Source organism: Ctenocephalides felis, unplaced genomic scaffold (assembly GCF_003426905.1).
Source record: "Ctenocephalides felis isolate EL2017-DRISC unplaced genomic scaffold, ASM342690v1 CF-g0.4_SCAFFOLD_01492, whole genome shotgun sequence".
Classification (NCBI taxonomy): domain Eukaryota; kingdom Metazoa; phylum Arthropoda; class Insecta; order Siphonaptera; family Pulicidae; genus Ctenocephalides; species Ctenocephalides felis.
Genome location: NW_020537646.1, coordinates 11,456,020 through 11,482,268, shown reverse-complemented (window position 1 = coordinate 11,482,268; position 26,249 = coordinate 11,456,020). Strand labels below are relative to the sequence as shown.

The 26,249-nt window shown below is 30.7% G+C and overlaps 1 protein-coding gene across 1 annotated transcript in view; it reads left to right on the top strand.

Annotated features, from left to right (window-relative positions):
* Window positions 1-24,975, top strand: part of LOC113370835 (hemicentin-1) — a 198,735-nt gene extending 173,760 nt beyond the window's left edge. The window contains exons 16-20 of the mRNA XM_026611519.1: window positions 2,140-2,313; window positions 5,300-5,413; window positions 9,115-9,148; window positions 20,339-20,534; window positions 24,501-24,975. Coding sequence (XP_026467304.1) covers window positions 2,140-2,313; window positions 5,300-5,413; window positions 9,115-9,148; window positions 20,339-20,534; window positions 24,501-24,539 — 557 coding nt within the window. The 3' untranslated portion in view covers window positions 24,540-24,975. The remainder of the gene's footprint in view (window positions 1-2,139; window positions 2,314-5,299; window positions 5,414-9,114; window positions 9,149-20,338; window positions 20,535-24,500) is intronic.
* The last annotated feature ends 1,274 nt before the right edge of the window (window positions 24,976-26,249 follow it).

Below are 26,249 nucleotides of genomic sequence, written 5' to 3'. Positions count from 1 at the left end.
AACTAACGGTTACGTTCTGTGAACATTCCTGGTTTTCGGACTACCCTCTACCTCTACTAAGACTGGAGTAATGACCTCCCCTATGTTGTGTTTGCGGTGATAGAATACCAGAACAAACATCTCAATCCACCTATTTGTTGAAGTGGCCGTAACACACGGAATTGCACACAGCTATGCGCTCTCGAAATGAATCCTGGAGAAAGGAGAAAGCGGTCTCTTGACGGCGAGCTGGAGATTTCAAAGAGAAATGCCTTGCATCAGAGCTGCAGCCTTTGATAGTCCGAGACAGTTGATAAATAACCACGTGTTTTTCTTGTAACAAATGAATTCTTGAGCGGACATCGTACGTTGCTTGATTTTTAATTTCTAGTAAATGAAAATTTTTGTTTATCTTTACGATTCATGGGTTTCTGAACTTTTTGGCATGTCTTATTGTTGGAAAAAATAGATGCATGTGTGTGTGTTTGCATATGTATGTGCGGATTACAATTTATATTAATCGTAAAAAACGAAAATGAAAATTTCTGCATGTTTTTACGTTTCACGGGTTTCTGAACTTTTTAGTACACCTCAGCAAAAATGACTGTATGTATTTGTATGCATATTCATGTGCAAGTACAATGTTTTATCTACATTTTCGTGAGCAAGGATCAACCGACTTGAATGACTTGAACAATATTCGATTTTTATTGACTGGGATACGTACTGATCAGGGTTTGGCAAAGGCAAAGTGAAAAAAATTATAATTGTTTTTGAAAGAACAGAGTTACCAATTTGAATGATTCAAAAAGCATTTTACTAGTATGGATGGAATGAAGATTTGATTAAATATTTGGGAATGCAGGTCCAGCGGTTTCGGAAATCTAATAAAAATAAGTTAATGAGAATGCTATGTAGCGGACATAAATGATTATTTGACCCTTATCAAATGTTTCATAGAGATTTTAATAATAGGCACGCGTTTTGTTCACTTGTCTTAAGGCACGATGTCATGCACTACTGGTTTTTTGAAAATATGGAAGAAAAAAAGTTTGTTTCATGAAAATTTCCTGGCATCCCGAACACATAGAAGCTTTAAATCAAAACTTACACGACGATCTTAACCTAGAATTTATAAACAGAGTTATAAAAATAAATAAGGTCAAACATTTTCAAAAACTAAAACATTATTCAAATTGAATAGTCACTCAACTTATTCTTGAGACACTCAAGAAAAACTGATTTCAAGAAACTGATAAGAATCTGCCGAAAGATAATAGTGAAGACCTTTAGCACTACCACATCTTTGTGGAAATAATAAATTTGGTGAATGTGTGTATGTGGCATGAGTGAATGATATACGCCTAAAAGCTCATAAGATTTATACTGTATTAGTGTATTCTGATTGCTATTGAGAATAAAATTTAAAAAAAATCAAGAATCAAAAATTGGTAAATTGTCATGCTGTCAAGATTTGTTTTTTTTAACTTGTTTTATTTGGCAATCAGAAATACATAAAGATTCCTATGAGCTAAAATAACAATATTTAAGAGCGATGCCTAAGAAGAGCTCCAATGAGATCTTCTCAGTTTAACAATTACTATGATAATATTATATTAGACCTAATCTAAGACTAAGTCTAAAGGCCATTGCCGTTTCGATCTCTTTATGCCATAAGGTTTAATGTCATCTATTGATAGTTCGAATGTGAGTCCAGTTTTGCGTTTGTATTTTTCCTTGAGTTCTTTGAACGTTAAATGCACCGTTTTCATGTTGAGGTCGCTGTGAATGGTTTCATTTGTTACGTACCACGGAGAATTAAGAATTGTACGTAAAATTTTTGACTGAGTATAGCTATATTTGATTTATAAGCACATCCCCAGAGCTCAATTCCGTAGGTCCAGATTGGTTCAATTATGGATTTATATAGCAGCAACTTATTTTCAACAGAAAGCTTAGACTTTTTACGCAGTAGCCAATCAAATTCTTTCATTTTGATCATTATTTGCTGCTGTCAAGAATGACAAAACACTTCCATCCTATTGCTGGCGAATAAATCTCAAAAAACAAAAATTTACCATGACCTTGGATTTACTTTCTACCGACTTTTTCCAGATGGTTTCCAGAGTATTTATATTTTATTATTTTGCTCATTTTCAGGTCGATATCACGTAGATGAAATGGTTCAAGATTCGCGAGAGGACTGTTACAAATCCACACTTCACGTGAATGGTGTCGATTCAGCGGATTCGAGACCCTATTATTTGGTCGTTGAAAATGAACGAGGAGCGGACAGGCATGCTGTCACGCTTAGAGTGGACGGTGAGTTTACAGGTGCGAGGTTTAGGCAAATTGCACAAAAAGTTTACGGAATGCATATTTAGGAACTGCATCATCCGCTGTTTAATTGTACATTAAATCTTTGTTTTGGACTTTTACTTTCATATTCAAATCATTCAGTTTTCGCTTTATGGTAACGAATTTTTTGTACAATGCAATGTTGCCTGCAGATGTATTCATGTATTGATCATACATATTTTAAATTTATCATATACTTATACGAGTATTAATTTAATTTTTTTAATAAATTATATTTTTTGAAATATGCTATTAGCATTTATAGTATCTAATCATATCTATCAACATATATTTATGCTTTTAATCAATGGTGTTGTGCTAATATTTTTTTTTGCCGGAACGCTAAAATTTAAAATCCGGTTCAAAAAATTTGATATATTTCGATAAGAACTCACAAATCTAATATATTGACTTTTTATATAATTAACTCTATTATACACAGCTAGTCTATACATTAAATTGTACAAGTATAAGGGAATCATTGAGTACATAATTTATATTCTTCAATGACATTAATCATATTTATTCTGGTATTATTTGTATTCATTAATACCTACGGGTATTTATTATGATATAAAAGTACTCAAGATTTATTACAATACTTTATAAGACTTAACCTAATAATATGATAGATAACCTATTACCTATCATACTATATTATATTATTGTATATCATCGATAAATATCTATCATCTATCATACCGTGATTATCTATCTATTATATCCGTGATTACCTATACCGTCATTATCTTATTAATACCTACAGACCTTTTACTTCTTATAAATACTACTGTCTAATTTATATATTCACCTATATTATATAGGTTTACCTTACGCCCTATGTATTATCTCTACCTACCTATTGTCTATACCGGGAATTGAACCCGGGACCTCCGCGTGGAAGTCGCGCACCTTAACCACTACCCTATCGGATACCCCCACTAATAATATATATGGGACGCACTGTTGTTTCCGCGGGTCATTTTCTAATTAATTAGGTAATTAATACTAAGGTGGCGCGACGACACGCGGAAAAAAAACGGTTGATTGTAGCGTTACGGTGGTGTAGTGGATAAGGTCGTCGCGTGCCACGCGGCGGACCCGGGTTCAATCTCGGTAGGGTTAATGTAGCGTGTAAAAAAAATATAGGTAATAGGATAGTATATAGGTAGTAGATATAGGTTAGGTTAGTAGTATGTCGGTACACAATGTAGGGATTTGAGAGTATATAATGAAATATAGCGTATGGTACAGATGTAAGGCGTGTAGTATAGAATGCAACGTATAGGCACACGTAAGGCTATAAAAATACATGAATAGGAACCTATGATGTAGATGTTAGCGTATAAGAAATGCGAATGAATGTAAGATTTGATTTATAAATATTATTTTTTCTATAAGAAGTTCATACACCTCAATTTGTTACTAAATTAAAAACGACTTTGATAAAACCAGTGGTTTTGTGCTAATATTTTTTTGCCGGAACGCTAAATTTAAAACCGGTTCTAAAACCGTTTTCATTTTTTTTCAGTTCCGTTCAAAAGGAAAGAAACAAAAATTATTACAAAACCCATTTTGTGCACATATATGTATGTTTTGCAATAATAACATTTAATAAAATTAGTTGAATAATAACGTATAAATTTACTTATTAAATCATTTTCTGTATGTAGCGATGTTTTTATATTTTTTCTTGCCGGAACGCGTTCCGGCTCAAAAATGATTTGCCGGAACGACGTTCCGGCGCGTTCCGGCTCGACAACACCACTGCTTTTAATAAACTTTTTATACATTCTTTTCAAATTGCACTGCTTATAAAGTATAATTTACATTAATTTTTTTCAAATGATAGTGAAGTAAACAACATCATATAAAATATGTTGCAAAGTAGTTATCTGCCGAAAATTATGAAACACCATAAGGCCAGTAAATCATATGTAACTGTTGATTATGCAAGAAATGACAATATCATATCAATGAAAATGATTTCCATTCAGCTCTCCGTTTAGGGGGCGACCATTAATAATCTGAAGTTTTTAGGGAGAGGGGGGGTTTGACAAAAAATCACGAAATATCACGTGAGGGAGGGTGGGGTAAAGCACGGTATCACGTGTATATATTTTTTTACCTAGATTTTTTTTAAATCTAAACATTTAAAAAAATCAAAATTCTACAATTTTTTCTCTTGTAAAAATACACGTGATGTTTGATGGCGGAGAGGGGTAATTTTGAATCACCACGTATCACCAAGGGGTAAGGGAAAATTCCTTAAAAATCGATCACGTGATTAATTGACGCCGCTTTAGATTGGATCATTTGTTGATCATAAAATAAAATAAACGCTATATAATCGACTCAAAATTCTAAATATGGTTCTATATGCTTTGGTGATGCAGAACATTTGTTGTTGTCTATTTTAAATTAATTTGAAAATGTGTTTGAACCGTGTTTGAAATTTATTAATTTTTAATAAGTATTATGTTTGGTTACATACATTTTGATCACATTTACTAAAAAATACATCGATAATTTGAAGTAAAACTTCTTTAGGCGTGACTAGAAATAGCGTAATAATATAAATCTGTATAATGGTCGACACTAATAAATGTGTGCTCACGAGTGTTACCATATTACTAATAAACTTATTCAAAATTAATTTTTACTAAACTTAAATTTTCTACTTTGTACAGTAGCAAATAAATTTTACTTCAATCGCGTGTGAACCTTACGCGCACTCTTTTTTTGTCTCAGGTTTTATTTGTCCATAATATAGGCTTTCAGTTGAATCGTATCAAGTTTTTTCCGATTCTAATCTTGATTTAAGGATTTATCTTTATTTATGTCAATTTATTATAAAACTTCTCGAAAATTAACGACGTTATTGTTTACCACTATCAGTTTGAAGTAATTTCACCTATATAAAATAAATGTGTCTACCTATTTCAATGTCATTTCTTTATAGAGCCTTTAGCCATGAGCGTGCTGTTGGGCGTTGCAGGGGGCTGCCTGGCCGGTCTAATACTCCTGGTCTGCCTTTGCGTGTGGGCTATGCGCTCCGAAAAGTGCTGTTTCCGCAGTAAGTATTCAAGATATAAGTTAAAACTTAATTAAAATGAATAAAAAATTACGTTCTTGGTGTAGACATCAAACGCAATTTTTAATAAAAGTTATTAATTACACTGACCAGAAATAATATGTAACCTGATAGGCTATATCAGACTTTTAAAACAGCTTGATTAAAAAAATAAGTAGTTTAGTATGTAATTAGTATTTCTTAGTGAGATGTAAATCAAGTGATGCGTACAAAATGATTTCTTAAAACTAGCTTGTACCTATGGTATAAAATTATAGTGTTATTTTTAGGTAGAATAGGTTAGGTATTTAACATAATATTTGTGAGCAGATAGTAAAGATTAAAATATCATGAATTCTACACATGTAATTTTTAATCCAATTGCATTAAACGGTTGATATCACAAAATAGGATTTAGTTGGTTTTTAATAAAATTATTAACAAAAATTACAGTGTTACCACGAGATACAAATTTAATTCGTTACCTAACTATGCTCGTATGTCAAATCACTCGTATCTCGAATCATTTTTTCCTATATAAATACATTGAAATTTCATTAATTCGTTCCAGCACTAGGGTTTTTGCAAACCATTTTGTATATTATAAATAATTTTACTGTATATTATTTTTTGTTTTTTTTCTGACCATTCATGATATTGTGGGAATTAGTTAGACATGTTACGTTGAACAACTGCGATGCTCAAACTGTGGCAACTTTTTTGGGGTGATTTTTATCTACAAAGTTTTAGAGCTTTAGAAGCGTCTTATAAATGATTGTAAAACCCTTATCTGGATTTATATCCTCTATCAACACCTTCTGTTTAAACACAGCACATATTTATAATACAGTACAGGAAAGCTCGTTCGTACATCCTCATATTTTTCAATAATTTCAACTATTGAATTCAAGAAATTAGGCCTTTTTCTTTAGACCCATGGGTGTAAAAATACATAATATTTTATTATTGTACAAAATGCAAGGAACGGTAGATCAATATAAATATATATATATATATATATATATATATAACTATAAAATCACTATTAATGTATAGTAACAATTTCAAACATATAGTCGAAATGACTAACTATTAATTAAACTATTATAAAACAGCCAAATATTTCTATGGTAGAAAAATCATTGTTACAACTGACAAAATTTTTCATATTTTCATTTTATAATTAACACTTTTCGAGAAAACTTTTACTTGCTCAAAGCTTGTATCTCGAATTTTGCTCGTATCTCAAAGCAAAGAATCCGCTCTTATGCAACACTAGTATGTTAGGTCACTCGTAATTCAGGGTACTACGGTATATTATAATACACTCTTGCTTTTTCTCGTGTGTCACGATCAGCTTTTATGATTAAAATTCATTCATAATTACAAAGTTAACTCCTCAAAGGCCTGAAGACCAGCATATTGTCCTAAAAAAAATAATGTATATTTTGATTGACAATAAAGATATGCAAAAGAACAAATGATTACAAGATTAATATTTTTATTTTATCAGGAAAATTTGCTCACTCATCTCTGAATTTACTTTGAGTTGCATGGAACGGTTTAACATTATATATTTAGCAGCGTTAATACATGGAATTGAATGTTTCATTTTGAGTGAACATACTTTACAATGTATCCAGAGCACTTTTGTTTTATTTCAAATCATGATTTCCTACAATTTAACTTTTATCAACCCGATATGCATAGAGGAGAGTATCGTGCTGTTCGAACCGCCTATCTACTCGAAATTGGCCGCCGAGTCGCATGTGAAATTTCATTGAACGTGCCGGAATGTATCAAAGTCACGATATTTTCACAGTTGCGGTATTATTCTGATTGCCCGTTGCGGTATAAAGATATATAGATAGATTTGTATGTATATATAGTGTTATTACAATGCTGTGCCCTAGTACGTGATATATGTTTATTTTGCGGAATGGAATACTTCTATTTGCTGCGTTTCGCGCTTTCGTTTTTATGGGGGATATTTATGAATTTGATTCTATTCTATAATACTGTCGCACGATACTTATCATGGGGAAAATTAAACTAGGTGAAAAAGTTTCAAAAATATTAGAGAAAAATTATTTTTACATCAGGATCTTAACCAGCGTTTGTAATCAGCTACATGGTTTGTAATGATCCGATTAGAATGCTTCAAGTAACATGCTATTTTTGATCAGGCTACATTTCGAGTTTTCTGCAATTTACTCGCCAACTTATAGGATTATTGAAATAAAAGTTTTTTGTAGTCTAAATGATAATTCCTCTATGCTTTAAAGATGCCAATCTAAGCAATTGTCGTCCTATAACTAACTTGAAATCTGTTGGATCATTTAGAAAACGTGTCGATTATTTCTTGACAATGATTGGCCAGGCCATTTTTTCATAATTCATTGTTAAAACAAAATGAACGATTTTAATGAAACTTTGTATGGCAATAAAGCATCTGGCCTGAATGTACTAACTAAACTATTATGTTCGGACATACTTTTAATTCATTATATTGGCTATGAAAGCGGCAATCTTCATGGCATTGAGCTTTTACACCGGAGGTTTCTGCCCTGTGTAGGGGGTAACGGATAGCGGTTGGATACAAATTTTGGTCGACGATTTCGGGAACACCGATCAACCGATTTGAATAATTCAAAAAAACATTCAGTTCGTATTGATAAGAAGACGTATTAATTAGTTTTTGGCAAAGGCATGTCTAGCCGTTCCGAAGATAAGGGGCAAAAAGTGCCAAAAACGGTATCTCGGTTTCTAAGAGAACGGAGCGTCCGAATTTTAATAATTCAAAAATAATTTTACTTGTATTGACAAGATGAACAACTGATTACATTTTTGGGGTTATGGACTCTCTATAAAAATAAGTTCAAAAACTGTCATTTGGCGGTCAAAAATGTTTATTGGACATATGTACATCAAATTATCAGATATTTTATAGCGATTTCAATAATGTGTACACATTTTGTGTAAATTTTTTTGGGTTCCGTACCAAGATTTTTAATTACGGTACGGGAAGTTCTAGCAATTTGCCTTGAGGCACGATACCATGCACTCCACTAGTTTTTTTTTGCACTGATGATGAGACAAATTGCGGTTTCCATTTATTCAAAACTTATTGCATTAGATTAAAAAGTTGGTAAATTTAAAATTCAGTTTGTGCATGGAAATGCACATGTGTATATATAAGGTTGTCAAATATCTCCCTTCCGCCTTTTTGTATTATAAACCAAGAGCAAAAAAGCGGAAGGGAGATATTTGACAACCTAATATTACTATGAAAGTATGGTCTACTTTCAAGACATTTTTGCATTTTCATTTAATATAACAGCGAACATCAAAAATAATACCTCTTATCTTACATCATATATGTCCCATAATATATCTAATGTTATGATTTCTAATATTATATAAAAGCATGAGAATCAATAAGAGAAAACTTAATGGGTTTTGATATTACAACTTTGATAGACGCATTTCATTCATTTTATCGCCGCAAATACTTCGAATATTAAGGAATGATAATAAAGGAATGCCATAAAATTTTATGATAAGCAGTAGCTAGAATTTATCTAATATCCATCATAAATATTTTTACATTCGGTTAATAATATTAGTAATTAAGTAAAATAGATTAAGATAATTAAGATTCTATCAATTTCTATGAATTATGATTGTAAATTTTGTTATTTCAGAAAGAAGAGATATGAAAGCAGGGGAACTTGATAGGTAAGTCATTTTACTTTTTTTTTATTAATTTACTTGACTTTTAATATAATGTTTGAATGTTTTCTTACATAGATATATGGTTTCTGCAATTATATCACTTTCCATTATTAACTATTCTAGAAATCTATAGTTCTCGGATTTATAAGGTTGCGAGATATATTATAGTTGTTAACTTCTCGAAATTGTTTACTTCTCCTTTCGACCGGTAATTCGATTTTCTAATTTTAAGTTTTTTGACATTTCAAATCATTCTGAATCGTTTGAGACCAAAATTGGAAAAAGTATGTGTTTACATGTGAACCAAATTAGATTTTTGTCCATGTTTTCTCAAAAACTGCTGCATCGATTTCAATCGTTTAAAAATCTTTTATTGAAACTCGATAAGGATTTGTGCTTATTAGTGTTTCACCATTATCAGAATAGCCGTTTCTTTACGACGATCAATAAAGGATCGATACTGATTAGTTTTTCGAATCACGAATTGGTGAAAAGAATTTTTTTTATTATGATTCTGTTAAAACTTTTTGTGATAAGATTTTGTCATCATCTTAACAAACATTCTGAAATTTCAAGACTTTACTAAAATTGGTTTAATTATGGAAATCATTAAAGCTTAGAATAATGAGCCTTGCTAGATTTCCAAACTTCTATCATGGCAATTGTAAGAGTTGTTAAATTTCATTGATTATATCAATTATTTACATATACCAGGAAGTTTTTGCAACTTTTCTTTAGGTAAAATGTGACTTACACCATTTCTACAGTCATTAAATGCGTTATTTTTTAGTCAAAATCATCAAACGAGCTAAAATTTAAATCTTGCTTGTATTTAACATTTTAAAGACAATAGAGCTAAACTCGTATATTGTCTGTTCCGAGCAATTTTAACTATTAATTGTAAACATTCTAAGTTTTTTTTTTGTTTAATAAAATATGATTTAAAAAAACTTAGAACGTCTGTCGAATTGCTACTTAGACGTGCCCTTTGTTTACTCACAAAATTTCCCGAAATAAAAAATACTCTCATACTTGCGACCAAATTATGCGTAATTGTTTTTAGAGCATGATTTAATAATACTAAGTTTTTTGTTATTTAATTTGTGGCTTCTAAGGTTTAAAACTTTCTTTTTAAGTTTGAGTAGAGGAAGTTACTTCTTCAAGAAGAAGTCACACTGATTTAAATTAATATACACACTGGTATAAAAATCTAAATTAATATATACAAAACCTTTCTGTGAACCATTGCAGACTGATAAAATATCAAATACTATTGATCCGATATGATTTCAAGAATCAAAACACTTTCATCTATCTTTTATATTTGGCTATATTTGTCATTTTCCATTTATACAGTGAAAACCGACTTTTTTCACTAAAGCAACGGGTTTCGAATTCCATAATTTTCGCCAAGAAAACGGTTTTAAAACCGGTTTTTGAAAACCGGTAGTACAATATAGTTTATTTTGATAGAAGTTTCTGTAACAAACAAAACCCCTTCCTCTCAATAATTGTATGATGTGTTGTACCTTGCTAAAAAAGATCTCATAATCCATTTTGCCATGCATTTTATTAATATTTACCAATTTATCTTACCTTGAACATGCATGATAACCTATATCTTCATTAAACCCTTTGCATATGGTATATCGATTTACACCAAAACTATTCGGAAAAATGTGTGGGTACAATTACATATATTTTGTTAGAACTTTCTATAACAAACAAAGCATTTTCCTCTCAATAATTGTATCACGTGTTGTTCCTAGCTAACAAAATCTTCTCATAATCCATGTCGTTACGCCCACGTAGTGGACTTATTCGATTTCCCAGTCAGTTCGGGGTGTTCGTAACCAAGAAGGGATAATGAATGGAATTGCTCGAGTGTAAAAATTCCACACGATCACATACGACGAACAATCCGCACTTTAGTGTCCTTTCCTTTCTGGTCAGAGTTCAGGAAAAATGTTTATATTGTGGGCCGAACATTACGTACCTTCATATATTCCGACACGGTTTCTTTGTGTTTATATACTTGTCGAGTTTTTGCTCCTACTGGAGAGTATTCGGAATTCGGGATTCTATATTGTTTCAGACGAGTGCTGTCGTGGATGTTCATATATATTTGGTGACAAAAATAATATATATATATATATATATATATATATGGTATATTATATATATATATATATAATATATATATATATATTAGGGTAATCCTTAATATGGATGTTTTCGAACTTCCTTCCTCCCAGAGGCTCAAATGCTTCCAAATTCATAAAAAATATTCTCTGAAAGTTTTATCTCTTAATATTACCTTTAAGATAGTCCGCACTCCAACCAAAGTTTCTTGGTTCATCTTCCTAAGTAAATACTTATTTTATGAACAATATAAAATTTTTGTTATAATTTTTTTTATTTCTGATCAAAATAAGCAAAGACAATGTTGATCTCAAAATTTTGATTCACTTGTCTATAAGTTATAAAACAAATTAAATTTAACCCATGTTATTTCCATAAAATTTTTGGTTGAAGTGCGAACTATCGTAAAGTTAATATCAAGAGCTAAATTTTTCAGAGAATTGTTTTTTATCAATTTGGAAGCATTTGAGCAATAAAATTCAAAAATATCCATATTAAGGACCACCCTAAAGAATAAAACGGGACATAAAGGTCTACGGGTAAAAAGACACACCACCGTTTTCAAAGTATGGATGCCTGTTTTAGACCTGTTTTACGACATGGATTATGAGAAGATTTGATTAGTAATAAATTATTGATTAGTAATTTTATTAATAATTTCTCGTGGTACAATAATTATTTGGAGGGAAAGTGGTTTATTTGTTATAGAAACGTTTTTCCAAGATTAATGTAATTAAACACATTTTCCTTACAGTTTTGGTGTAAATGAATATATCATTTTGTATAATGATAAACAGATAGTCATTAAAGTATAAATTTGTTATTGATATTATTTTAAAGTAGAGAAAAAATCAAAATCAGAACATGACTGGACACATCTGTTGTTAGTCTTTTTGTTTGTAAACTCGTTTGTTTAGTTTACAAAACATGTATATACTTTTTTACCTATACGTTATTTAAATGATTTATAAAATATATTGTTATTTTCAAGTTAGATCCAACAGTTTTTTTATAACCTCTAGAATAGCTTATTTGCGGTTGAATAATAAGAACCACCTAAATTGCTCTAAACCCTTACATTGACAAGGTGTAAACAATAAGAAAATAGAAAATAAATCATAAAATACGTTAAAAAACAATTTGCAAGAGATAAATTAATAGTTATTCCAACTCTGATGATAAATTCTTCTCACAAAGTTCCATACGAAAATTGTATGCTCCTAAAATATGTATTGTAATATATCTAATTTGCTAATATAATTTATGTAATTTATCTCATTTGCTAATTTAATGTTCCCCCGACAGTACAAGTCATACTGAATCGCTTGATACCAACTTTGGAAAAAGTATGTGATTGTGTGTGTGAGCCGAAAATCTCATTTGTAATGGTTGATTTTCAAGATACTATAAGTTTGATTATAATAATTAAATAGAAATAAATACTGAAAACAATATCTATAAAGTAATAAGAGTTGATATAAAAGTTTTATATCAACAATTTTATATATTAAGATTATGATTTTTGTTGTTCAACTTAATAAACTGTATCGCGTTAATTGAGTAATGTAACTAGCATTCTATAGAAACTTTTTAAATAAAATCGTGAATTTTTTTCCCTGGCTGTCCATTTTTACCACACGTACGTGGTAAAAAGTTTTATAAAATAGCAAAAAATCTTATTTCTCAATGATGAACTCGCTGGGAGTTTTATTGAACATAGTCAGGCAGTTCTTTGTTTGAAATGTGGTATTTGTTGTGATATAAAACACAAGTGATATCCAATTGGACCTTTGTTTCTCTTCTTACCATATTCACTTTACACAACACTTTCTTGTTATTATACTTTAGTATCGGATAGTGTTTTGTGACTAAATATTCGCTCATAGTATTTTCTTAATAAAAATTAGATTGTACACCATGCTAATAAAAAATCTGTCATGTTTCTTCTCCAACAGTTAAGCGTTCCAAACAAAAATAACTTTAAAGTTGAAGGGTGAGTTATGCGACGAAGCATATTATGGCTTTTTTATTGTTGGCTGTGTCGCGTTCTTTGCACCCCTTCCGGTCGTTTGTTTTTATATCGAGGGCGGTTTTATTGAAGAGGGCACCCTTTGCACCCTTATTGAAGTATTTGTATTCATGGACATCAGTCGTAAACGGTCAGCGCCGTAAACTAATGCCGTGATGAATTGTGGCTGAAAATGAAATATACGAGAATATCAGAGGTTGAAATAGGAAATATAATAGATTTGTTCGAAATTCAAATTTTTATCAACTTGCCTGAAAATCTTATTTGCTAATTTAATGTTTCCTTGACATTACAAGGCATTCTGAATCGTTTGATGACAAATTTGGAAAAAGTATGTGTGTGTAAATGACCAGATTTGAAACTTCGTAGGTATTTTCTGAAAAACTGCTAAATAGATTTCAGAATAATAAGCGATTGCGCGATGATCAGTCAATCTGTTTCTTTGAAATTAGCTAAAAAGTGCAAAAATTTTTATGTACGTGTTTGCAAAAAATTCGTATTTTAAAAAATTCTGAAACTGATCGATATAGTTATTAGTTCCTAATCGGCCGGGTATGGTAAGATCGGCCAGGCCATTTCTTTGTAGTTAAATGTGAAAATAATATATTTTTATGGGTTTTAATGAAACTTAACATGGCGCTAGAGTTTATGGTCTAAACCATAGATTCCCAAACTTTTTTGTGTCATGGACTCCTTGGGCAAGTTCAGTGGCAAAACTGATATTTATACGATTATACGATATAGATTCTTTTATAAATTCAAAGTAAAAATACATTTTACTTGCATAAAGTTTTTCAATTGAATTTGAAATAATAATAAAAAAGTAACGTAAACAAAAATTAAATGTTGAATTATAAACATTTCGCAACAATTTTGTAAGGCTTAATCTTACATCTCCCAGCTAATGATATACAGTCAACACTTTTTTTTTATTATGAGTTCATTATTTTACTACTATTTAATCGTTTTCATCTTTAGTGTCGAGAAATATTATGACAGTCTCAAAAAGTCCAAAGAATATTATCAAAAGTCATTTAATAGTCAACAAGTTGGGTCTTACAAGCTGAACCATATTGCGACAAAGACCATTTTTTTATAAAAAGAGCAATATTTTTATTTACTTTTTTTTATAAATTCAATTTGTAAATATTGTATATCAATTTTTATCATAGATAGTATAATATAAGGACCCCCATTTTAATTTTGTAGACCCCGAATTTATTTTTCCCCAACGTGGACCTTCTGAATGTTGTCATGGACCATGGGAATCCACGTGGACTACTGGTCTAAACGAACATTCTAAAATATTATATTAAAATATTATAGCTCTACAAAAAGTAGTTAAATTAGAAATAATCATTTAAATTTGGAATAATAGACTCTGCTTTTAGTAGATACATACAAGTGCGTATAATTAATATAAAATACAATTACAGGTGACATTGATTGTCACTTACACCAAGTTACATTTTTTATTATTTATGGTAACTGTAAAATGTATGATTCATAATATTTGACAAATTGAATGGGAAAGCCACGGCATATAGGCAAAGTTCATATACTAATTTGCATGGATTTATAACAATGCTATGCGTCATAATTTAGTTCACAAGTTCATTTGCATTCATTTCCACCTAGAGATAGTATTTTCCATAAAATAAATCATAATATTTTCTTGGCGACAAGCGAGTTTGTGCGAATGCGTCTCGCTAATATAACTAAGTCATTGTTTTAATTCAGATCGAGTACAAGTTTTGAAAATAACTTTAGACTTTCCTCGCGGTTGAAACTTTTTGCACCGCCAGCAACTGTTCTGTGATATAACACAATTTTCTGTCGCATAGATTTTGTCGTATTATATGAACTTTTCTCGTCGGAATTCTTCTTTTATCATTTTCAGCAGTTTGTTTGCTCCCTTTATGTGTGTGTTTATTTTTTCAAGTTCGTTTCCTCTCACAAAGAACAACCCGTCTGAGAAGTTGCACACAATGGTCGGATTCGATTTTAGTTTTAGTTCGGTGCAACTACTTAATGATGCAATGAAGTTTATCGTGGTTACATTAATGGCACGAAAAGTTTGAAAAATAATAAGATTCTGAAACTAATGGAAAAATATACGAAGTAGAGCAGTTGTTTTATATACTTTTGAAGAATTCTCCAGGCAAACCACGGTATCATTAAAAATATTCTTTTGAATTCTAGAACAAAGAAATATGTCATTGTGGTGTTTAAATTTTTTCTAGAGTTTGAGTATATATAACATATAAGATAATCCAGAAGTATTCGACATGTATTTCTTACTAGCTTCAGATACGTTTCTTTAGAATAAGGTATTATATAGTAAAATCGTAACATACTGGTACTATCGGGTTGGCAACTAAGTAAGTGCGGATTTTTGTTAGAAAAACAAAGTCTTATTATTCCAACTAAATAACTTTTTTCTGAAATGCCTTGTGTCTGTTGATTAATGGCTTATTGTCATTTTTCAAGCTGCATAATTATTTCACTTTCATAAAACTTCTGGCATTTATTAGCAACAAACTGAGTTAAATACAATTTGACACCTTCATCATTATTGATTTTTTTTTTGTAAGTTTCAAGAATTTTGTGAGATTAAAGCTATCATAATCAGATAGTATAAGGTCAGGACTTTATGGTAGATGTGGCAACACATTTCAATCAAATTCCAATAATTTTTACTGAGTGGCCAAAGATATGTGAGAGCATTTTTTCTCATCACCAGAATGAAATTTGGTAAACCAATTTGGCTCCATCAGTTATCAGGCATCATATGCGTTTTTACATCTGCAGAAATTAAGAAGCAAATTATGACAAAAAAACAATCGTTTGGATGATCCATATTTCAGCAGAAGCTAAATCTTTTTTTACAGATTATCAGCTGAACTGCCTACTATACAATAAGAAATATTGTACATTTGGACCACGTCAAAATCTTGAAAATTTGAATCCATCTAAGAGTGAAAGAGCCACTTACTTAGTGCCAACCTAATATATATGTAAACGTATTATAACCATTCTACCATCTCCGCAAATGGATTCACTTAATACCTATCACATTTCATAATACCATTTGTGTTATTCAATCATAAAATAGTACATAGAGCCAAGAATAAAACATTTAGCCACGCTTCGTGGCGCCGATCACATAAAATATCGGCGTTCTTGGAGTAATCCAGAATCTTTCATATGATATTTTTTTATTTCGTTTGGAACGGCTATGTCTCTTACCAAAGTGCACTGGATAACAAATAGCCAGTGGGTCGGCGTATCTACTTTTCTCGCCAAGGACCTCACGTGACCCAGACTTTTATAGGATTCGGATCTCTTTCAGTGGATGTAATATGAGGGTTTCGAATCGGCAGTAGCGCGATTTTGTAATGCATTACGAGCACTTTGGTCGTTGTCGTGATTTATGCACTTTACTTAGATTTTTAGGAATCGAGTTCATACAGAAAACACGCTAAAGTTCAATATTTTAAGCGGTACAATGAAATTAGATTATTGACGAGGATAATATTTTTAACTTTGAATCGGACACAATTCAAATCATAATATTTCAAAGCCATATTATGTATTTTATTGCTTTAGCAATTCGAAATTTTTGTGCTAAACGCATAACTTAATCAAATGTAGTCATAAATTTGCAACACCCAACGATACTTTCAATATTTGAATCCTACCTCTTTCATTTAGTTGCTCACTAGAATTTAGAAATTAGTATCTCAACACAAAGTTAATATAATAATTTTCAAATTAATGGGGTTAATGTAATATTTCACGAGTAAATTCATTAGCTCTAACAGAAAAATAAGTGTTACTAGGAAATTTGTCTATTTGTTTTTGATAAATTTATCAATTTGTAGATTTATCAGTTATTCAATAACTGATAAATATCTTGTTTTCATTTGAAGCTTCTAAATGCTTGGAAAGTTTGTAAAAAAATAGAAAAACTAACTTTCTTTTGTTAATTTTGAGCATTTTTTGCATGGAGTGGAAAACCGTTTTTTTAGTAGAAAATACCGCTCTCCAACGTATGAATAACATTTAATAAAAATGTAGCCAAATATATAAAATTTATGTTCAATGATTTAAATTGATATAAGTGTTGAAAATCGTTAGCCATTCTTCGTTTTACTATTATAAAATATTTACACCCTTACATGTAAAAAATAGCATAAGTAACAAATAATTAATTGATTTTGATTGAAACTTCGGTCAATTATTATTATTCGGTTCATAAATCGCATGAAAAAATATTATCAATAAAATTGAATAGTGAATAATTTTAATCAAAAGCTGCTTTAATCACAGAAAAATAATACCTGTAAAAACCTGTTTCCTGAAATGTCGGTTTTTGTATAAACCCTAGTATAAATATAATCATATGTTTGTCGAAATCTCACACTATCTGAATGAATATTTTCAAACTAGTTCCATTTCTCGAATGTTTTGCAATAACGAGTAACAACAAAACATAGTCGTGGATAAAACAAACACATATATCACAAACTAAACCAAACATTTTGTCTCTTACGGAATATTTTAATATTATCTGTCAATGGTTTATATCTAACACAGGAAAAACGCGGAAATACAAATTCATAACTCACACGGTTCGACAAGTCATACATAATTTACCGGCGCTTGTATATTTCAGTTCGAACCGATGGTTTTTTATTTGCCGAATTGTTTTATTTTTTCCGCGAGCTATGTATCATCGGGAAACGCGTGTTTGGCATTTCATCCATCATTTTCTCATAAAACTTCTCTCAAATGGAATATGTGATTTAAAAATCTTATTTGTATTCTATATCATTTTATTTCGAACCATTTACTGATATTAGGCAAAAAAAATTACATTGGCATTACAGTGCAAAAATTTTAAACAGATTTCGACGTAATATTTACAAACATTGTTTGTTTCAAGGATTAAACTACAAGCAATAAGAATTAACCACAATAATAGGAAAATTATCAAGCTCCAGGTTGCACTTACGATTTCATTATTTCCTATTTTCCTTGACGTTGAGTTCCGGGACACTCTGTACATTCATTTGTATTAGTTGAATGTTGAATAATTGCGTTTATGTCATTTATTAATATTTGTTTTGCTTGACTTAGAAACAGAATCGCATTTACAACTCTTAATGTGTTATATGTCCCGCCCTGAGAAATGTGGTGGTCTTCGTTTCAACCTTCTCGTAAACGTCTTCTGTAGAGATTTATATACTGCAAGCAATCCCCTGTGGAGTTGCCCTGACCGCCAAGTGTTCGCAATAAGACATTACGAGAAAATATAAATTTATATTTAACTTTCTACTGCTAATACTAATAATAAAAGAGATTAAGAATACTGTTCTGTAACTAAATTAAATTACTATTGCTACTGAGAGAATTTGTATTAAGAACTTAACACTTTCGGGACGGCACCGATTTCAAAACAATCTACTGTACCGGCTGTAAACTTGATTTCATTGTGTATGTTATGCAATTTGTTTGATAAAAGTTTGTGGTCATTGAAGGACATACATTTATAATATTAATTTATTTTTGATCATTTTATAAAGAATGGTGACGTTCAAAACAATTTCCAAAATGCATAGCTGGTTGATTTTGAGATGTTTTACAATAAAATGTTGTTCGCCGCCTTCTCCTGGTGCTTTTCTGTCAGAACAGACAATACAATCCCTTTTTCTTTCACTCGCATTTCGAATATGCCACTGAGTAGTCAGTATATTTGGTCATTTTTTTTCTGCCATAATGGTTTATTTTTTCTATTATATTGTCTAATAATTCATTTATAAAATATAAAGTAAAATAATCTATTGGTCGTCTTATATTGCTTGGTATTTGTAGTCGGGGTGCTTGTTGATGTATGTCAAACTCGATTATTGAAGGAGAATCGACTCTCCATTTAATTTGTCAAACTTCTTCTTATTTTTGTTGGTTGGATAATATCATCACCACATCCATCACTACCTTCGGTGCGAATACTAATTTCGTAAAATTTTCTGTGTGAATATCTATTTGGAACTCATCTTCACTACTGCTTAATTCACAAAATTTACCAGTCGTTTTGCCATATTTAAAAGCGCTCGGTCGTTTTAAATATTAAAAAAAGACTATATAGCAAAGGAAAAGGCTGAAAATGCTATTAAAATAACTTAAAATTATTTTCAAAATGCAATATTGTTTTTCACTGCTATATGTAATTTATTCAACTTTTCGATGCAAACTGAGTCATTGTTTATAAAATAGCCTGTACCTAACAGAGTATGTTTGTCCACTGAGGTGGACAGCCGTCCCCAAAGTGTTAATAAAATGGTAAAAGATTATGGAGCCAATAGGAAAAAACAGAAATGTTATGTAACGGGTCTGTAATAGTATGAGTAGCAACTAATTCTGCAGTTATTTAGAAAACATGGGCTCGCCCGTAGGTAAGCGGTTAAGAGCGACGGGACTTGTTTCAGAGGTCCCGGGTTCGATACCCACTTCGAGCAGCCTGTTGTCAGGCAACAGTGACAACGACTTTCACTTGGAAATATAGATAGCAATATGCTTCCAAGTGAAGATAGCCCTCACCCGGAATTTCTGCACCATACTTGCCCTATTACAGAGATTGTAATAAAAATTTATCATACAGAGATGTGACAACTGTTTGGGTTGACATCTGTAATAAAACAAACGTAGTTTGTAAGATCTTGATCACAACAGCTCATAGAACCCATAAGTTCTGATCGCTGTTCAAATAAAATTATATATAAAAAAAATATGCCATTAACTCTAATATTTCCATGGAAAGATTGCCTCGTTTAGATGGAAAGTATCCCCCGCGAAAAAACTCTACTCTTTCAGATATTATGGGACCTTAAACAATTTAATGATGACAAGCCATTTTGGTGTATAATATATTTGCTCGTTTGTTGTAGTTAGCAACTAATTCTGTAGTTCTTTAGAAAACATTATATAAATATTTTTTATGAAAGACTTTACAATTTTAGTGAGAAACCGGCGATCAGCGACAAGACTCGTCTGGACACCTCCGGTTTGCCAATAAGCGCAGACGCTATTTACACGACGCCCGCTGGCTATGCGGGTGCAACCCGAGCTTCCGGGAATCATCATTTGAATCATCACAATACTTACCACGGCGGTTCAGGCCGCCACAACGCACCGCATTCGCCAGAAGCAATGAAGGTACGCCTAGCCGCTTGTGTCATGCAACCGCCGACGCGGGTCTAGCATAAAATTATCGTCCCGCACCGAACAGCAACCGACAACAGTATCAAATCAACAAACAGCAAACCATCCTCAGCAAACAACATCCATTGCACGACATCCAACACACAACAGGTCACGAACACGACACAATCATTACAGACAAAATCTAACAGGCGTACCGAACGCACCCGCGATGGTTACGTGCTCGAGTACGAGTGTTGATAGCATCGCCGCCTCGGAATTATTGAGGCCGCCCTCCAGTTCCTCTCTGGACTTGCAATTAGACCGAGACAGATCTTCGGCCCTGTATACGATTAGGCGTTCCGTGCGCATTTCTAATCACACGCTCGAAATAAGCAGATTGCATCCTCATAATAAAGAGAACGGTTTGCAACTACTTTCCGATAGTCTAGAAACGCACGTTACACAAGTCCACCGGCGTCACTTATCCTACGGCGGCGCTGATTACTTTACTGATACTCGAAATGATTTAGATGCCGTTGATTCGCAATTTTCTATAGAATATCCGGATCAAACTGTTGCCAATTTTTATAACGATGATTTTATAAATACGCAACGTACTACCGATGTAAATATTATTAACGATCATCAAATCGCGGTTCATAATTCGGATGACAATACTTCCACAGTTATTATCAATAACTCTGAATGCAAGGACCAATATTTAGATAAAGCATTTTCTAATAGAAACCTTCACCGGCGTCATTTGTCACACGGTAATATAAATGATTTCAAAAATAAGCATTTCAAATCCTATGATCAAGACGATGCAATGTCCGGTAGAGTCATGAATTTAAGCACAATTTGTTTAGATTTCAAAAGTAGTAAAATTAAACATTATGATCGTAATGCGGATTTTTCTTTCGATAATTGTTCGTCTCGGTATTTGAGTCAGCCTAGAAAGATGCTGGCGCGAGTAGGGAAGCGCTCAAAATTATTACAAACAAACGACAATAATGCCAAGAATAATAAATCTAGCGAAGCATTTAATAATAAGGGGAAGGATTTACTACATGACCTTTGTTGCGATCTTAATGATCGTAACAAGAACTCCGGCAAAGATGGAAATAAATTAAGCATGACTAAATGCATTTGCCAAGAGATCAAAACTGATCTGGCGGGGTTAGGACCCTCCGATTGTGTATGACAATTTGTACATAGCCTAAATGAATTTATTACATTATATCAATAAATAGACTAACTAAGTTTAATAACTACGTATATAATTTAGAAATTTTTAATTAATTTATTAACAAAGATACTCATTTTGTGCTGGAACTATAAGTAGTTTGTATTTATTAGAGCTTAAATTAAAACTACCAAGAACAATAAGTAGCTTTAATATTTAAAGTATATATTAGCAAGGCATCTAAATTATGTAAAGATCTAAAATTAATTTTATACGAATTATTCTCTAATAAATTTTAATATATGTTAATTGTTAATAGTATTTAAATTGACTATAAAGTAAGATTTCAATGTTATTTTACCAAAAGCCTAGAATTATTTTATTTCTATTTTTATAGATAGAAATTATGGATTGTTAAATTTATTACTGTTAGTAATATTATATTTAATTTCCTTAGAAGCTAGAGCAAACCTTAATTGATTTTTTACGTTGAATCAATTTATGCTTGATCTCACGCAAACTTAGAGTAACTATTTCTCTTTACGTATGTAAGGTAAACTTTACTTGTGGAAGTATAAAATAATTTTCAATAAAAATAACATCCACATGTAAGCAATAGTGTAAATAGAATTGAACGTTACATTGTAGTTCTGAATATTTTCTCACATGCTTTTATCTGCTTAATGCGCCAATTATCGACAATATGCGATTAATGTAAATATAATATTTTTATTGCGTCAATGGGGCACTCAACAAATAATTCTGTAAAAAACACAATACCAGAAACAAAATGCAACAGACACGACCGAGTGTGGCACGCACGTTGAGCACCACTGTACCTTTGAGATACTTCAAACACATAGTAGTACAATAGAAGCACTTCACTTTAAATATTGTATATTTTTCGAAGCACTAGTTTTATCAGCACAATTTTTGTAAAGCACCAAAATTTCTTTTGTAATATACACTAAACGTACGGTCCGAATATTCAATGACCGAATTGCACCAATATTTGTGAATATTAGCTATCACCACTGAAACTTGAAAGCACAGTACTTTTAATTTTTTGCACTTATTAAGAATTTTGTATATATAGATATATGTATATATGTATATTTGTATGCTACTATTGATGTTTGTGATTATATCATAGAAAATATTGTACAGGTGAGAATCAGATAAAACTCAGTTTATATTTAAGTCAATGAATATATAATTTAATCGTGCAAAGTTCGCTTTCTTCGCAATTATATTCATTTCGCTATTCAGTTTTTTCAATTTTATGAAAATAATTATAGCAACAAAAATGTATTGCACTACGGTATTAAAATTAATTCTTATAACTATTTTTATGCACAAATACTATGGCCTAAAATTTCTTTATTTTTATTTCTATAAGTAGCATTTTTATTTTACTTATTGTAAATACATTCAAATCCTTTATACCTATATCTAACTAACAATGGGCGACTAATGTTACAAACTATTTGACAATAATTAGCTTAACTGTGATAAATTTTAAAATCTCATTTTTATAGAAATATATATGAAAGAAAAGTTGTAGTAGATTCAGAGACGTAAATTGTTTAACATTTGTCGGCCTAAGCAATGATCTTTTTTTCATTTTTGATCGTTTTTGAATTTAATCATATAATATTGTTAACATCATGCAGAAGGATATTTTGAATTAAATTTAAATATTTTATATTATCAAAAATTTTCGTATTTTTGAATTAATAAGTTTACAAAGCATAAAATTTTATGTAAAGTCAATATTCATTCTTATGGCTTATTTTGATTTAATATTGTTTTTCTTTCTAAATCTTCAGCTTGCAAGGGATTCTCATAAACTTCATTTTTTTCGGTATTATCATATCTATATTATATTTATTAAATAGATTTTGACAAAAAATAAATAAACAGTACCAGTATTGTTAAATAAATGTAGCAAAAATCCAGAGTTAAGGTGACCATACTTTTTTAAGTCAAAACCGGGAAGGCAATTTTTAATTCTGCTAACCCGGAACAAGGTAACTGATATTTTATTAAATAAAATCTGTTTTTTTTAATAATACTGACTATTGAAAATACTTTTAATTCCGTTATTTGTTATATATTCTTACAATTTTGAATCTATATATTTTTTCACTTTTGAGTCTTGTATAAATTTTATATAATTCTTTTTATAATTAACTTGAAAAATATTACTGTGCTAGGTAGTCAAAAAGACCGTTTTTATAATTTTTGCCATTTTTCTCATTCATAATGTCTTAAATCATTCTCATTTATCTATTTATCTTAATAAAATCTGAAAACAGTTGTAACATTTTTCGGAAACCCTGGACAAAAATCTAAATCCGGGACAAATATTGTTTTTAGAAAAACCTTGGGCACCAGGTGGAAATCCTGGACATATGGTCACCTTACTAGAGTATTATTGTTTAAAGAAATACCAAAAAGTAGTATTGTTGAAAAATACTATCAAAAATCCAAAGGATTGTTTTATTATACAATGGCATTTAATTTTTGTTTTTAATATGTCTTTTTTGTGCGATGACAATTGAAATTGTGGAATTGAACAAGCAAAACGGTCATATCTTATGAATAAGGCTTATATATTATTAAAAGTTTTATTTTCCCTATTCTGCCTAATGTTAACAAGAATTTTATATTCTAATGTAGTACCTGTATTATTATATACATATATGTATATATACCTATTTCTTCTTAGTTCCTTATCTAAACTATATATAATTAACTCTAACTTAAAATATTTTTTTATCCCTGTATAGACACCAGTACTGCGCACCTTTGGCAATCATATAGCGTGAAAATATTCACAACGTATTCCTATCCAAAATATCACCTAATTAACAAAAAAGTTCTCACCATCGCGCGCTGGTTACGGAGTGAAGACACAATGCTATATATATTAAAAATCACCAATAATATCACACACAACCATTGAGCAAATCACATAGTAGCCAAATTATACCAACCAACTCAATCACCAATGCTAAACCATCACCAACCACAACCTATTAACACTGGCACCATTTCGTATGATGTACCTAATAGTAGATTATTTGACAACTGCAAAATGGTAATCATTTTATGTAGATTGTATAGATCATGTTCAGTAGACAACATTCATAAAAAAATATCATTCAATTTAACAAATTTACTAATTTTTTTCGTTTCAAACTTGTATTAGCAATTTCGTGTAATAATATTTTACTTATGCTAATGGGTCGATTCTGGCGCACAATAGACCAATGTTATGGCAAGGCCATATTACGCTTCAGCTTGCATACATTATGCTACTGAATCATACTGAATACTGCCAAAATGTCATGCATTTGCTGTGCATTCGGCGTTTTACACATAAATTGCAACGTCACTTATATGTTATGAAGCTGGGTCAGAAAGACCCTGTTATCTAAGATCGTTGTGCAGTTTTTAGGATAAGTTTTCTTACATGACAACCTGACTGCACAGCAATCACATGGCTTTTGTCAATATTTAGAACGAATTAGTGTGGAAAGTTTTTCATAACATAGCCTTGCCATAACATTAGTCTGTGGCATAAACGGCCCATAAGTATAAATTATAGAATTATAATTAAATCTCACTTTTATAAGTAAATTGTGTCATATGGATAGATCACAAAATTAAATTCTATATAACCATATTTTTGTCAAGGGCCGTTTATTAATCACTAGAGACTTAAAAGGGAGGCTTGTATCAATTTATTACGTGAATTTATTTTTTACCTGAAAATTTAAAATATTATTTTTTTAAATATTACTTTTTTTGACAATAAAAATGTGGATAACTTTAAATGTAATCACTTATCACCGGGGAAAGAAGGAATTCAAAAATTATTGGACACCTCCCAATCAAAACTTAAACAGTAATATAATATAATGAATTTCGTAAATTTTTGTAACCGAAGTCAATTGCTTTTGTTAATATTATTATTAAATTAGGAATAATAATAATTTAATAACTTCGCGTCTACTTAACATGATCATCTATTAATTAAGTCTATCAATAAATACATGTAAGTAATGATCATATTAACTTTTATTTTAAAACTCAAAGTATTAAATTCAAGACTAATTAACAAAGTCAAGTATGCACAAATGTATGATTAAATGTGTTCATTAAATAAAGTTAATATGATTCTACCCACTGTATATTAATCACTTTGCTGGTTTATGGCCGTAGATTAGGTGTGAGTATCTGTGTATAAATCTGTAATTTTGCTAAATCTTTTATAATTTAACTGTATGTTAAACTAATGAATAATAATTTTTTTCTATGTACATATACGGTAAGCCAAATGATTTATATTAAATAATTCTCAAATTACGTAATATTTTTAATACTATACAGGGTGCTTTGAAATTAATGGAAAATGATATATCGCGTTAACTTGGTGAAGGATTGCTTGTAACTCTGAGTGAGAATTTTTATTACTAATATCTTAGTTCAAATTTTAACATTTGCTATCACTAGTGCTTAAATTATTTATTAAG